The sequence below is a fragment of the Macrobrachium nipponense genome, chromosome 47 (assembly GCF_015104395.2).
Source record: "Macrobrachium nipponense isolate FS-2020 chromosome 47, ASM1510439v2, whole genome shotgun sequence".
Lineage (NCBI taxonomy): Eukaryota > Metazoa > Arthropoda > Malacostraca > Decapoda > Palaemonidae > Macrobrachium > Macrobrachium nipponense.
Genome location: NC_087222.1, coordinates 32,889,712 through 32,904,923, shown reverse-complemented (window position 1 = coordinate 32,904,923; position 15,212 = coordinate 32,889,712). Strand labels below are relative to the sequence as shown.

At 42.5% G+C, this 15,212-nt stretch overlaps 1 protein-coding gene across 1 annotated transcript; it reads right to left on the bottom strand.

The window, feature by feature from the left end:
- Positions 1-8,423: 8,423 nt before the first annotated feature.
- On the bottom strand, positions 8,424-14,881 carry LOC135204847 (uncharacterized). Its single transcript, XM_064235056.1, has 2 exons — positions 13,798-14,881; positions 8,424-12,470 (listed from the first exon to the last, which is right to left on the bottom strand). The coding sequence occupies exons 1-2, from the start codon at positions 14,566-14,568 to the stop codon at positions 11,634-11,636; spliced, it is 1,608 nt and encodes a 535-aa protein (XP_064091126.1). The 5' UTR covers positions 14,569-14,881; the 3' UTR covers positions 8,424-11,633.
- Between the last annotated feature and the right edge of the window lie 331 nt (positions 14,882-15,212).

Genomic DNA, 15,212 nt, shown 5'->3' with positions numbered 1-15,212 from the left:
TTATTGCGCAATATTTTGGTTTGCGCAATATAATTGATCGTGTGTGGGACATATTGAAAGGTTGTGCAATATATTGTGTGATTTTCAAAACTTGAAAAGATATGGCGCAAAATGAGATAATATTGTGTCGTCTGTTGGCCTATAATTGGCGCAATATTCTGTCAGTTTTCTCTCCTGCGGTCGGGTTGTGAATGGTGTTTGTCTCTGCTCCTCAACCATGCGTGTTTCATGGGTGACAAGAAAGAAAGCCGAAAAAGAATTCATTGTTGAATTTATTGAGGTGTATCGTGGTCTTCCCACCCTGTGGGATGTGAAATGCAAAGATTATACTAATCGTGCCAAAAAGGGGGAGCAGTACGATGTGCTGATAGAAAAGTACCACGAAAAATACCCGGATGCTGAGAAACAAGAAGCAGTAAAAAAAAATTAATTCTTTGCGAACAAACTTCCGGAAAGAATTAAAAAGGATTCGTGATGCAAAGAAAAGTGGTGCCGGTGCAGAGGATGTGGAACCTACGCTTTGGTATTTTGACGAAATGAAGTTTCTTGTAACTCAGGAAACACCTACCGCTTCAATCAGCACGATGGACATATCTCAGGATGTTCATGACAATGAGGATCGTTGCGATGCAAATGAAACCGGCGCGGTAAGTGGCCTATTTTATTAAGTTTCTGTACAAGTTTATCTTACTCTTACATAATATCAACTTATTATTGGTAATAATGCAGAACAGGGCCTCATAATGAAATGTATATAATTACATTCTACACACCCTAAAATATATGTAGAAACCAAAAAAAATTGTCCCTGTGCTGCAGAAAGATGGTTTTTAATCCTTTGAACATTGGATGAGCCACACATTATATCTCGAAAACGAAGCATTTTAACAAAAAATTATATTCATGAAAAAAGTCTTAAAAAGGGATTTTGACAAAGGAAAAATTTATTTCTGGGTGAAGGCCTGTGTCGCCCAGTGAAATGTACCTTATAGCAATCATTTCAAGGTATAAATAATTGCTAAATATACCAGAGGAAAAACCCATATGGAATGCCAGAGTTACTACCTCTGGATCGATCACCTTCACAGGTGTCGGTATAATAACAGGGGCGAGTGGATGCCACTACCACAGACCTCCAGCCAATTAGGTCTCTCCTCTCTCAAAATCCCTCACCAGAGAGGGGCCGTTACAACGGCCCCCCTCCGCTTGTCCCTGCTTCTTCTGCCAAGATCTACATTCCTGAATACGCACCCAAGCTTGGGCCAGCTAAAGGGTGGTGAAAGGAAAGAGAGGGATGGGTTCACTGGGCGACACAGGCCTTCACCCAGAAATAGATTTTTCCTTTGTCAAAATCCCTTTTCTGGGATTGGCCTGAGTCGCCCAGTGAAATAGTAACAGAGAATCAGCCATACAAGCTTGGGAGATCTAGAATAAGACTAAAACATTTTATAATTATACAAGGAAAAATAAAACTTTTCCTTATCATCAAATTTTAATGATCTAAGATTAACAATAACCAAAACAGGAGTAATGGTGTAAAAAACATATATGGCCAAGTTCATACCATCACCAGGAAATTCAACATAGTTAATGAATATACAGTTATATGAATAATGGACTATGTACAAGTACAGGAGTGGGCCGATAAGCAATCCAGTCCGATAAAAAGGCAAGAAGGGAGGGAACACAAGCGAGGCAGGTAGGTGAGAGGGAGTACCAAAAGGTAATAATAGTGAAAAGAATGCTAATTAATAATATCCAACTTCACAAACTACATAATTAGGCTGTATCAGGTAAGACAACATTTCCTGCAGCCACTGCAGAATATTTAAGGGTCTCTAGAGACTTTAGATAGTGGCGTTTAAATACTGTCGAGGATTTCCAACCCGTATACTTTTTGAGATCATCAAAGTTCATATGATGAAAATAGTTAATTGAGGTAGCTACTGCTCGGATATCATGTACCTGAGGAACTGAATCCGGATTAGCTTGTTTAATAAAATAAAGAATTTGTTGTCCGATGCCTTTTAGGGAAATGGTTCCACCTTTCTCTCTAATAAAAAGAGGACCTGAAGTCCTGTCAAGATAAGACTTTAGTGTAATAACTGGACATAATGATGGGTCTTGTGGAAGAGGGACAATCTTCCATGAAGACCATCTGTTCTGAGGGTCTTCATTCTTTGCCAAGAATTTCAGGTCCTGAGAAAGCAGAACTTTTCCTGACGGGAGGAAATCAATATGATTTGGTTCTCTAGAGAGAGCCGACAGCTCTGATATTCTAGCACCTGAGGCCAGGCTCAGTAAAAATAATGTTTTCCTTAGAAGGGGTATATAAGAGCACGATTCATTATCAGTATCTGAGGCTAACTTGAGTACTTCATTTAAAAACCAGGAGACCGTATGAGGTCGATTTACTGGTCTCAGCCGAGCACATGCTCTAGGTATAGATGAGAAGTACGAATCTGTTAAATCAATATTAAAGCCAGACTGAAATATCTTTTTCAAGGCAGATTTAGTCGTAGTAATAGTACTAGCGGCTAGACCTTTTTCGAACAGAGTTCTAAAAAATGAAATTGCATGATTCGTAGTCATTGTCTGAGCATCTGATTCTTTTAGAGAGATGGCTAATTTCCTCACTGCTGAATAATACTGCCGGAGTGTCGATTCTCTTATGTCTGATTCCACAAATAATGTGTTAAGCGGGTCAATATCAGCATCTTTCTGTGCCACAAACTTCATGAAGTCCATAAAGTTAGGGCATTCGGAACTCTTAAGGAAGCTGACACAGTCTGAGTTTGTACCACCTGAGTCAGCTTTGGGTTGGGAATCCTTCTGGGTCAGAGTTTCAACTCTAGTAGAAGAGGAAACCAATTGCTCTTCGGCCAGTTGGGTGCTACCAACGCTATCTGCCCTTTGAAAGATCTGAGTTTGTGTAGAACTTTCATCAAAAAGTTTATTGGTGGAAACAGATAAATCTTCTGCCAATTGTTCCAGTCTATGGACATTGCATCTGTGGCGTGAGCTAGAGGATCCAAATTGGGAGCCACATAACAAGGAAGTTTGTGGTTGGATTCCGTGGCGAACAGGTCCACCTGAAGGTCCGAAATCTGTAGGCAAATCCAATTGAATGATTTTGCGTCCAGGGACCATTCCGATTCCAGTGGAGTTGTCCTGGATAGAGAATCTGCAATGACATTTCGTATGCCTGCCAGGTGAGTAGCTGACAGGTGCCAATGATGTTTCATTGCCAGCGAGAAGATCGCTATCATCCCATGATTTATGTGGCTTGACTTGGAGCCTCCTCTGTTTAGGCAGTGAACTATCACTGCACTCTCCAAGACTAGTCTGATATGAATATTCCTAGTCGGAGCTAGTCTTTTTAGGGTCAGGAAAATGGCCATTGCTTCCAGGATGTTGATATGAAGCTGGCGGAATACCGTCGACCATGTTCCTTGAACCTTCTTGTGCTGAGAATAGACCCCCCATCCACTCAGAGGCATCCGTGTGGACTACTAGAGATGGTGGGGGAAATTGGAGTGGGACCGACTTGGAAAGACTCTTGATTGTCGTCCATGGACGTAGTCTTTTCCTCAGTATCAGCGGAATCAAGAAGATCTTGTCTCTGAGTCTGCTGTTGGCTCTTTTCCGCCATACCCGATTGATATCCTTCAGTCTTGTTTTCAACAAGAGATCTGTTAGTGAAGCAAACTGAAGTGAACCTAATACTCTTTCTTGGGTACGGCGTGACGCCCGTCTGTTTTTTAGAAATTGCCTCGTAGCTTTCGCTATCTCTTTGCACTTGGTTGGCGGAAGAGATAGTTTGTGTGCGGTTAGATCCCACTGGATTCCTAACCATTGAAAGCGAGACGCTGGAATGAGACGGGACTTTTCCTTGTTTACCTGGAACCCCAGATACTCTAGGAATTTTATTACTTTGGCTGTTGCCCTGCGACATTCCTTGTCGTTGGGTGCCCAAATAAGCCAGTCGTCTAGATAAGCTACCAGCGTAACCCCCTGAGCTCATAGTTCCTGAACTATTGTCTCTCCCAGTTTGGTGAATATTCTGGGAGCTATATTGAGCCCGAATGGCATTACTCTGAATGGCATTACTCCGAATGGCATTACTCTGAAGTTTCTCGCTATCGGGACGTGATAATAAGCTTCTGTAAGATCGATAGAGGTGGTGACGGCCCCACACTCTTCGTTTGTCCGTGTCCTTCATTGGCACGGTGAACAAACGTCCTTGAAACTTCAGGTGTCTGACCTTCTTTATTGCCTTCTTCTGGAGGTCTTTGGCATAATTTAGGTCTGTCGTTGGGATTTGGTGGAATCTGACTGGTGGAGGAGGCCCTTTTATCCATCTCCACCCCCGACCTTTTGATACTATACTTTGGGCCCATGGACTGAAGGTCCAATGGTCCCGGAAGAGGTACTGTCTCCCACCTACCTGGACTGGATCATTGGTTGATTGAGGTCTTACTTCCTCTGCCTCCTCTGAAACCTCTGCCCCTAGAGGTAGCTCTGGAACCAGCTCTGTGCCGGTAGGCTACTCTTGCTCTACTGCCTCTTCCTTGCCTATTATAGGTTTGAAAGGGAGCTGAAAGGCTCCCTGCGTTTAAAACGAAGCGTTGAAAGCAGGGGAGGTTACAAATGTAGCCGAACTCGAGGGCTGTTGAGTTGGCTGACTTTGTACTAGGACAAATTGTTGTTGTGGTCGTGCCTTAGACGTTGAAGGTTGACCAAGCTGGGAGACAGGGACTGCTTGTACCACTGTCTGTGACTGAGAGGTCTGGAAGGGCTTATACTTCCTGACCCTCTTCCTATTTTTGGGTTGTGGTCCGGAGGCTTCAAACTTCCTCTTGAAGGGAAGGCTCCAGCGGACACGAAGGTTCTGATTCGCCCTAGCTGCCTCACTGATGACGCCATTAACTACGTCCTCAGGGAAGAGTTTTGGTCCCCAGATTGAAGCCTTAATGAGTTTATTAGGCTCATGCCTGATGGAAGCGTAGGCCAGGACATGCTTCCTGCAATTCCGCCTAGCAACCACAAAATCATACAGGTCACCTTGGAAAGTCTGCAGCAGCGACTTTGTTAGGACCCGGAATAAAGGTTCCTCAGAGTAGACCGAAGCCGTCAATTCCGCCGTGGTAATGGAATTGATTGACCTACTCAGTCTGCTTTTAGCTTCGAATTCTGCCTTTACCAAGGCATCTGGAATTCTGGGAAGCCTTTCACTAAACTGTGTGGAAGAACACTCTGGGTCGAGTCTGCCCACTGTGAAAGTTTCTGGAGCGCCTACCCAGCACTCCAGATCTCCGGGAAAGAGCAGAGAGGTAGGCTCTGTCTCTCTAAGTTGAGGCATTGGTTTTTCCTCTATTCCAGCCTGCAGAGTTAATTCTGCAATCTTGGAAGTACAAGGGGTTGGGATGTTATCACCTACCACGAACATGGTATAACAACCATTATTTGGCGTCAACTTCGTGTTGATGCACTCCCATTCTGAAAGAGTGCGAACCCATGCCGACTGTGCCTGGTCCCTAGGATAGATCACCGTCTCTTTGGGGACTTTGTCTACCCTTACAAAGGCTTCTTCGGCTAAACGAGCGTAGCCTGGGAAGGGAAATTGGAGATCCGCCAGGAAGAATTCATAATCTTCCACCGGACGGGTACCACATCCTTCAATTGTCAGCATGCCCTCAGAGAAAGGAGCATGCAGAGCCAACCGCCATGGGTTGTTGTCCTCAAATGGCCGGAGCTGAGATGCATCCGGTACAACAAAGGATTGCTGTGTGCCTTCAGACTAAAGGCTGCCCATCTTCTCCATGAGGAATCCATAATTTCATTATCGTGATCGCTAATACCGACGGAACTGGCTTAATACGAACAGAACAAGGAGCCAGGTAAACCTGGTCTGAATCTGAACGAACCAGAAAAGAGTAGCTATTCCAAGTTAATTGGAAAAGTATTCTAAACCTGGTTCTACCCCCACCGGAATGGGGGCGGTAGCAAAAAAATAGAGAGTAATGGAAAACAGAGCGGCAGACACAGCAGTACTAATAACTTCCGGCGAGAGTGATGATAGATCACACTTTGACCGGGAACACAGAGCTGGAGAAGTACCCACAGAGATTACATAATCTCTATTCCTTGACCTCCTCCGACTAATCCCCAGGAATAGTGCTCGACGCTCCAGCTGTCGTTCCCCGGAAGGGTTACTAGAACAGCGAGCTAACGAAACACCACCGGAAACAAATCAGCTAGAAGGGAAGAGCACGGAGGGGAAAGGGTAACTAGTAAAATTACAAAAAGAGGGTACTAACAGAATTACATAAACTACAACTCCTTAACCTCCTCCGACTAATCCCCCCGGGATGGTACTCAATGCTCCAGCTGCCGTTCCCCGTAAGGGTTACTAGAACAGCGAGCTAACGAAACACCACCGGAACAAGTCCAGGCCGGAAGGAAGAGCACGGAGGGGGAAGGGTAATTAGTAATCGCCTGGCAACAGCGACCGGTCAGGTGATTATCACCTTCCGAGAAGCCGTGGAAAAACCTACAACTAAAGGGGGCAGAAGACGGCAGGCCAACTGACACCCTAAAGGAGGTATTAGCCGAGGCTATACTAAACCAAAATATTGAAACAGGAATTATTGGAAGTACCGACGAATAAAATAATCCATCTACTAACCTAGCCTAACCCTCCAAAATCAGATATACTGATCTGGTCGGGTGGCTTAGGACGGCGCCTACTGGAACGTCGCGAAAGAGGAAACTTAGAACCTAAGCTAACCCTCCAAAATCGAATATATCAACTTGGTCAGGAAAGATTCTGTGACAAGAGAGAATTCTCTAGTAAAGGATCACCTTCCAAAACTAATTTAATAGTCTGGTCAGGATCGCCAGAACCAAAACCAACTAAGGTAGAGAGAAAAAAACTCTTAACCGCCCAGCCTAACTTCCAAAATCTAACCTAGATCTGGTCAGGTAGGCTAGGAACGGTAATAAGCAGCCAAGGATAGATAATATTCGTGTAGGACTCCCAACCTCATCAATATATTAGCAATAATATTGTAACATAAACTAAATAACAATAAAATCATCTACATAAAATGCATGAGCACTGCAAAATAAAGAGAATTATCACTTCTCAAGTAAAATGCATAACACTAGGCTAGCCTAGGTTGCTTCAACACAATATTCGTGCATGTAGTAGAATGAAAATTTATTGTATTTTTGTGAGGGAACCACATCACTCCTGAAGGCCTTGAAAAAGAGAGAGAGAGGGAAACCCTCTAATAGGTTATAATCAAAATTGGTAAAATTTTTTATTAAAACAACCTATCGGCACCTATCAGGAGCGAAATGGTAAAATTCCTCGATAAAGGTAACGTATACTGTAATGATCAAAAGGGATAATGATTTATCGTAATAAAAAAGTTGAGGAGACTAAATACGCGAACAACAATGCATTTAAATGGCCGCCCCGAGAGACGATACGCTCGGCTCCCGAGTAACATTACAATAAAAAACACCACATAAAATGCACCGTTGCCCAAACGCGTTTAAAGTCAGCAAAATAATACTCAACTTAGATGAAGATGCTTCTTGAAGTTGAGAAGACATAAATCCAAAATTCACCGAAAAATCAAATTCACAACAAAAACATGACGTGTCAACGAGCGCTTTGAAGGAAATGTAGATCTTGGCAGAAGAAGCAGGGACAAGCGGAGGGGGGCCGTAACGGCCCCTCTCTGGCGAGGGGTTTTGAGAGAGAAGAGACCTAATTGGCTGGAAGTCTGTGGTAGTGGCATCCACTCGCCCCTGTCATTATACCGACACCTGTGAAGGTGATCGATCCAGAGGTAGTAACTCTGGCATTCCATATGGCTTTTTTCTCTGGTATATTTAGCAATTATTTATACCTTGAAATGAGTGCTATAAGGTACATTTCACTGGGTGACACAGGTCAATCCCAGAAATTAGGTTAGGCCAGGTTTGGTCAGTTTTGGTTAGGTTAGGTTTAAGGGGGCCGGCTGGAACCCCTATATATGGAGGTATAGGGCGAAAAATGCAAAGTCATGAAAAAATTCATGGAGCTTCATATGGCAATTGAGAATACGTATACGAAATATTTCGTCAAAATTCCTCTTACTTTCGTAGTTACAGGGTAATTAGTTAACGTAACTCAATAAGCCTAAAACATTGATCCGTACAAGAAAATGCAATATTTCCTCTATTATCGTAAATTTTGATAATTATTGTCAAAGAAATTGGGAGAAATGGCATCTGTAGACATTCCCCAAGTCGAGAAGGAGACCAGGCTCAGCTACCAAGTCCAGTCCTGATTTAGTGCAATCACAGACTTCGAGTAGTCTATACGTTCCATTTCACCTCTGACATACGCCTGCTTTTACGTATGTTTATGTATGTTTCGGCAAGAATTTCATCATGCCAATGAGGAAAAGACAAGGAAAACATCTCGCTAACATACAGATGAAGAAAAATCGCTCAAGTATTATTACAGAATATCATAATATATGCGTAGTTAGTGAAAAGAGAGGGGAGGGTTGCTTAGTAACGCCCCCGTCTTGCTTGACAGCACACGTCACACTGTGCACTAAGGCTGCGATCTTTGAGCAAAGAGATCTTCATTTATGATAAATAACAAAGTTTTGGTTTTTTAAAACCCAAAATGGAATATGAAATTCATAATAATCATGATTTATTAAATTGTCTTTGTAAAAAAAGAGTACGCCTTCGAGTTTCACCTCTTGACATTCTCTTCCATTTTACGTTTGTTTATCTTTGTTTCGGGCAAGAATTTCATCATGCCAAAGAGGAAAATACAAGGAAAACATCTCGCTAACATACAGAAGAAGAAAATTCGCTGTAATAAGCCGAGTTAGTGAAGGGGAGAGAGAGAATTGCATAGGAAGGAGTGCCCCATCTTGCCTCAAGCAGTGCCCCAGGCTGCGATATATGAGCAAAGGGATCATCATTTATGATTAAATTATGATAAATAAAATAGTTTTGGTTTATTAATACACAAAAAAGAAATATACATTCATAATAATCATTATTTATTAACATTGTCTTTATAGAAATACGAAGGAAAACTTTGAACGCCCGTGTAAGGACAACACTTTTTCCCTATTTTCATTGTAACCAATCATCAAGTCGCGTTGTCCTTACTTCCATCCGATAGAGCGTTCCGCGGCCTTTTCGCCGATGTATAACACATGCAATTCCATTATTTGTACGCTTTATTATATCTAAATGAATGTCTGTAAGAAAACACAAATTTACCGTCTCGGAGTCATTTCTGTTTGCGGTGCGAGACTGCACTACATATCCGTCCGCACTTGTCTATGTCAACCCAGTTTGTCTGTAAATAAATTATCAGTACCCAGCTACCTGTCTTAATCTCTGGTCCTCACAACTGGTGACCTCCCGGAGTTGGTGACACAAGCGGTTTAGGCCCAGCCTTTAACGGACTAAATACGGCCGCTCACCTTCAGAGAACCTTTAACGGACTCAATACGGCGCCACAGTTTAGGTCTCTGAAAACTCCACTGCGAGGACGACCAACGCCATTAACGGACTAATCACGCACTGCTTCCCAGCGTGTTTTGGCGTTTATTTCGAGGACGGGTAGCTGGGTGCTGGTCACCCAACACAAAATTCAGGCGGCGGTTCAGAAACATCCATCCGACATCGCGGCCTCCTTTGTCTCACCCGGGGGACGCCAGATATCTTCTCGACCCGCCGCAACTGCGGGCCTCCTCGGTTTTCCCCCGGCACCATTGCCGCACCTGCGAGTCCCCAGACGATGCCTGCCGGCGCCGCTGCTACACCCAGGAATATGCTTTACCCACCCGACGTCGCTGCCTGGGGGCTTCCCCTGCCTGCCGACACTGCTGCTATAAGCCAGGGACGTGCTTTACCCACCCGACGTCGCTGCCTGTGGGCTTCCCCTGCCTGCCGACACTGCTGCTATAAGCCAGGGACGTGCTTTACCCACCCGACGTCGCTGCCTGTGGGCCTCCCCTGCCTGCCGACGCCGTTGCTACACCAAGGGACCTGCTTTACCCACCCAACGTCGCGGCCGCACACGTGGGCCTGCTCGGCCCCCTGACGTCACTGTCTGTGGGCCTCTTCAAACCCTTGACGCTGCCATTATTCCTGGGGCTCGCTCGGCCTTCCTGACGTCGATGCTACACCTGTGAACCTGCTCACCCTTCTGACGCCGCCGCCTGCAGTCCTCCTCGGCCTACCGACACCGCTGCCACGCCTGTGGGCCTCCCCTGCCTGCTGACGCCGCTACCTGTGGGTTTTCCTCGACCTGCTGACGCCGCTGCTCACCTGTGGTTCCGCTCTGCCCGCGGGACGCCGCTGCCGCACCTGGGGATTCCCACGGCCCATCCCCTCCACACACAATGCAGCTCTCTCTCGCAGTCTTGGTCGCCCGGCATACAGTAGAACCCCCCAGGCTACCGCCAGGGGAGGCATCCTGTCGATCAGCAAAACCGAAGGACTATACTCGAGGACGCCCCACATCAAGTGCCACAACGACACGGGGTCGCCCCCTGCCTCCAAGATTGTCATCCAATAATTACTCCATAATCATTGTCTTGGGGGGGAGTATTTGTAAGGACAACACTTTTTCCCTATTTTCATTGTAACCAATCATCAAGTCGCGTTGTCCTTACTTCCATCCGATAGAGTGTTCCGCGGCCTTTTCGCCGATGTATAACACATGCAATTCCATTATTTGTACGCTTTATTATATCTACATGAATGTCTGTAAGAAAACACAAATTTACCGTCTCGGAGTCATTTCTGTTTGCGGTGCGAGACTGCACTACATACCCGTCCGCACTTGTCTATGTCAACCCAGTTTGTCTGTAAATAAATTATCAGTACCCAGCTACCTGTCTTAATCTCTGGTCCTCACACCCGTATCTCAAAACTATACTTATTGACCTTCAAAATCTATCTTCTCACTTAGTTTTAAAGCTATAACATTGGAATTTGGTATATAACTCAGAAAGACATTATAGAACAATCAAATAGAGCCCTTTTTTCCAATTTTTGTTTCGTATTTTTTTTATAAATTTTTTCTCCTGATTTATAGGGTTTATTTTTTTTACCATATTGAAAAATTCATATCTAGCAAAAAAATGACTTTTAGAAAAAAAACTCTCCATTCGATTGGAGGTCTATATCAGGTCTATATATGGTAGTAATCCCAGGTCTTAATATTAAATATCAAGGGAGGAGATAGAATTTGAAAAATGGTTATTTTCGGGATAAATCGCCCTGGCGTCACAAAACCGAAGGTCAGAGGCGAAAATCATATGCGGTTTGGAGATGTCCCAAGTCACCTTATTAAGTGGTATGAATATCAAAGTCCTGTCCTTAAAAAAGGGCATTAGCCGGCTGGCCCCCTTAATTAGGTTAGGTTAGGGATTTTTTATATTTGACACTCTCTATAGGTAAAATAACCCATTTTAAGACGTTTTTCATGAATACCATTTCTCGGAAAAATGCTTAGTTTTCGAGATACCTTATGATTTAACTATTTATTTTACTGTTATTCATTTTTTATTATTATTGAGGATACTCTTCTCGATTCAGTTATTGGCCGAGCCAACTGCGCCGACATTTTTCCATTGCCATGAAACCTGGCCTTCATTGTTGAAGAAATCAGAATAGGTCTCTCTGACTGCTTTAGCATTATTTGTTGCGTTTCTGGAGGTAGTGTTTGGCGGAAGTGGTGTTATCTCATTTACAACATCCCTCCATGATCCTTTCGTGATGACACCTGCCTGCAAATCCTCACAGTCCACGAGTTGCGTTGTGACATAAGCTCGTGAATGGCGCTTGCGTAAAAAGTTATGCAAATAACAACATGCCAAGGCAACTATTCGAGCTTTTTCAGGAGAGAGTGCTATTGGCTTCTGTAACACACCAAATCGGCTGAACAAGATCCCAAAGGTATTTTCGATCACACGACGAGCACGACTCAATCGGTAATTGAAAATTCTTCTCTTCACATTTAATGCTGATTGGGGGTAAGGTTTCATAACATTTTCAGTTAGTCCGAAGGCATCATCTCCCAGAAAAACAAATGGCAATATTTTCTGACTATTCGGCAGTTGTGTTGGTTCCGGAATTCCCAATGTATTACCAGCAAGCGCCTGCCCGAATTTCGTGTAACTGATTACACCACCGTCCGATACTCTCCCATTGACTCCTACATCAACCATCATGAACTCATAGTTTGCGTTTGACACTGCCATCATCACAATGCTGAAAAATTTTTTATAATTGAAGTAAAGTGATCCAGAATTGTCAGGTTTCTTGATTGCGACATGCTTGCCATTGATTGAACCCAGGCAATTGGGGTAATTCCACTGATCGTAGAAATCTTGTGCAATTTGTTTCCATTCTTGGGATGTAGTTGGTACCTGCAACAAAGAAAAACAACTTCATAAGAGCGACAGAAAATTGGCAGTTGTCAACGGAATTTATGATGAAAATAATTGTTTTTTATCCTAAACAATTTGAAAAGCAAAGATAATTGTTTGAAAACTTGCTAATATGGTCATGCTGCACGGATACATTCGAGTTGAAAACGAAAGGTCATGTTTTACCCTCGGTTTGTGTGTCAGTTTGTCTTTCTGTTAGTGGGATTACTGGGAAAATAATATGTATTTGGCATCCAAGAAGAACCTAGTACATTTTGGCGATGATCCATGAAATAGTTTGGATGCAAAATTCATATATAGTACAGTAAAACACCTTTATAACGGACCACTCCCAAGGCCCGTTATAGAGGTACCGTTCGGTATATAGATCCCTTATTTCTTCACTGTTTCTCCTCATAATCAATGCAATCACTAATAGATTAATAAACTACGAATGTAAAAGTTGATTTTTTTGTGCAGGAAATCATTCATGGTATATTATCGGGTCTTTTCTATTTGGCGTCCAGCGGAAAAAAAAATTTTAATATAGATTTTGTATGTATTTTTGTCCGTAGAATCCGTATATAACATTAATTTTTGGGAGAAATAAATAGTTTTTTAGTTATTCGCTTCTGAAGTTACTTTCTTCCTATCTATTACTGAAGGAATCGAAACTTTAAAAAAGTTGTGATATTCAGTCTGGTTAGGTTAGGTTAGGTTAGGATAGGTTAGGTTAGGTTAGGGACATCTATTAAAGGACATCTATTAAATGCCCAACCTTATACTTAAACTTAATTTAGTTTTATTCTTTTTCTCAGGCGGATGATGAATCTCGTCAAAAGAACAGGAAACGTAAAGCTCCAGATCCCACTGAGGAATTAGTGAAATTGGCCTCCAAACGCCTTCAACAACCACAAGAGGACAGCGACATACTTGCTGCAGCTTGGGCAGTCGAGCTTAGAAAAAAGGATCCATGTCTCACGTGTGTCCACACCATATAGTGTTCAGCCCCTCCCTTACCCTTCATTCCGTCAGTATGAATCAGCAGGTGCCTCCTCGCAAGACACAGGTGGATATTACACTACTTTTCAGTAAGGCAGTTACTTTCCAAATTCATGTATGTATACCTTATGTACAATGTCAAGTTTAGTTCTAGCCAATGTATGCCAATATTTTGAATGTATAAATAAAAGGATTTGAAATAAGGCAGTTACTTTCCAAATTCATGTAGGTATACCTTATGTACAATGTCAAGTCTTGTTCTAGCCAATGTATGCCATAAAGGATTTGAAATGGAAAAAGGATTTGAAATGGAAAAAGAACTTACCTTAATGTATTCCTTGAGGCAGTTGATAAGAGCAGTGCACGTTTCCATAACAATGTGACCTATTGACTGAGGTGACACAGCAGTTAAAAACTTTAGATCTTCAAAACTATTCCCGGTAGCAAGATATTGTAGAGTTATGGACAACCGTTGGCTTACAGGAATTGCATCGCGCATGATAGTGTTCCTTTTTTCGATTTCAGGAGCAACCAAAGCAAGGAGTTCATCAAATAATTCTCCGTTCACTCGTACAAAGTTGCGGAAATCATTTGGTTCAATTACTCTCAGTTCATTGAGTAATTTTTCGTGGGTGAACTTCTCCCTATCAATAAACCACTGTTTCGCCCATTTTCTACCCTTCTGTGAGCCTTTTTTCTTCCCTTTCTTACGACTTGCTGCCACAGCAATAATCACGCAACACAATTCAGAGTCAGTCAACATGAAGTTCTGGCAGGGACTGACTGTGGATCTGAAAAGCTTCTCTCCGTTGTGACTATTCCTTCTTTCTTGTTTTACTTCCTTTTTGCAAGCTTGTGGATGTTTTTCGTTCACTGTTGAATTAATTTCATATGAACATTCATCATCTTCATTAGACTCACAGAATTCCTCTGGCTCTATTTTGATGTCCATCAATGGATCCAGAGACAAAAAGTCTTCATCATTGGTTCTACTAAAGGCAGCCAAGTTGCTGTTTTCTTGATTTATGGAAGGAAGTAATAATACACCTTCAGTTTCCCTTTTCAAAGGAAATTCTAAAGAATGTCCTGGATCCATTTTAGCCTTATGTCCTGTCCCGTTCTGTAATGACAATGTGTTCAATTCACAACTCTTATCACAGAATTGTTTACAAATAATTACTCAATAAATCTGTTAAAAATAAAGTTCAATATCTTGAAGGAATACAACCAGATTTCACTGCTGATGTATGAATCTAATATTCAAAACAACTTTTACTTCTTTAAATTTGTTAAATACACATACAAAAATTCACTGTTGTCTCAAACACTTTAAGAGTTGCTATTGGTATTGTTCCATGTAGTACCATTAAACAACATGCATTTCCAAAATCCTGAAGCTAATCAAAACTGACGAAGAAGGAAGGTTCTTCTGAAGGAGAATCTGAAATCAGAGAATGAAACACAGAGTTAGGAAACATAATGCCAGAACTGAAGCAGCAAAATAATAGATCAAATTTAATTCAGGTTCCCATGAAGGTCTCAGGCCGATTAACAAAGCGTGCATTTGATAGTTCTATCCAAACATGAAAACAATCCTACCAAACATTGTTCAGACAGCATCAAAACATTCTTGAGGTAACAATGCAACAGTAGATTAACAGTTAATATTGACGCCCACTGCCTCGCATCTGTAAACCTTCTTAGCTTGACATTACAATACAAATTACTTATGAATATATC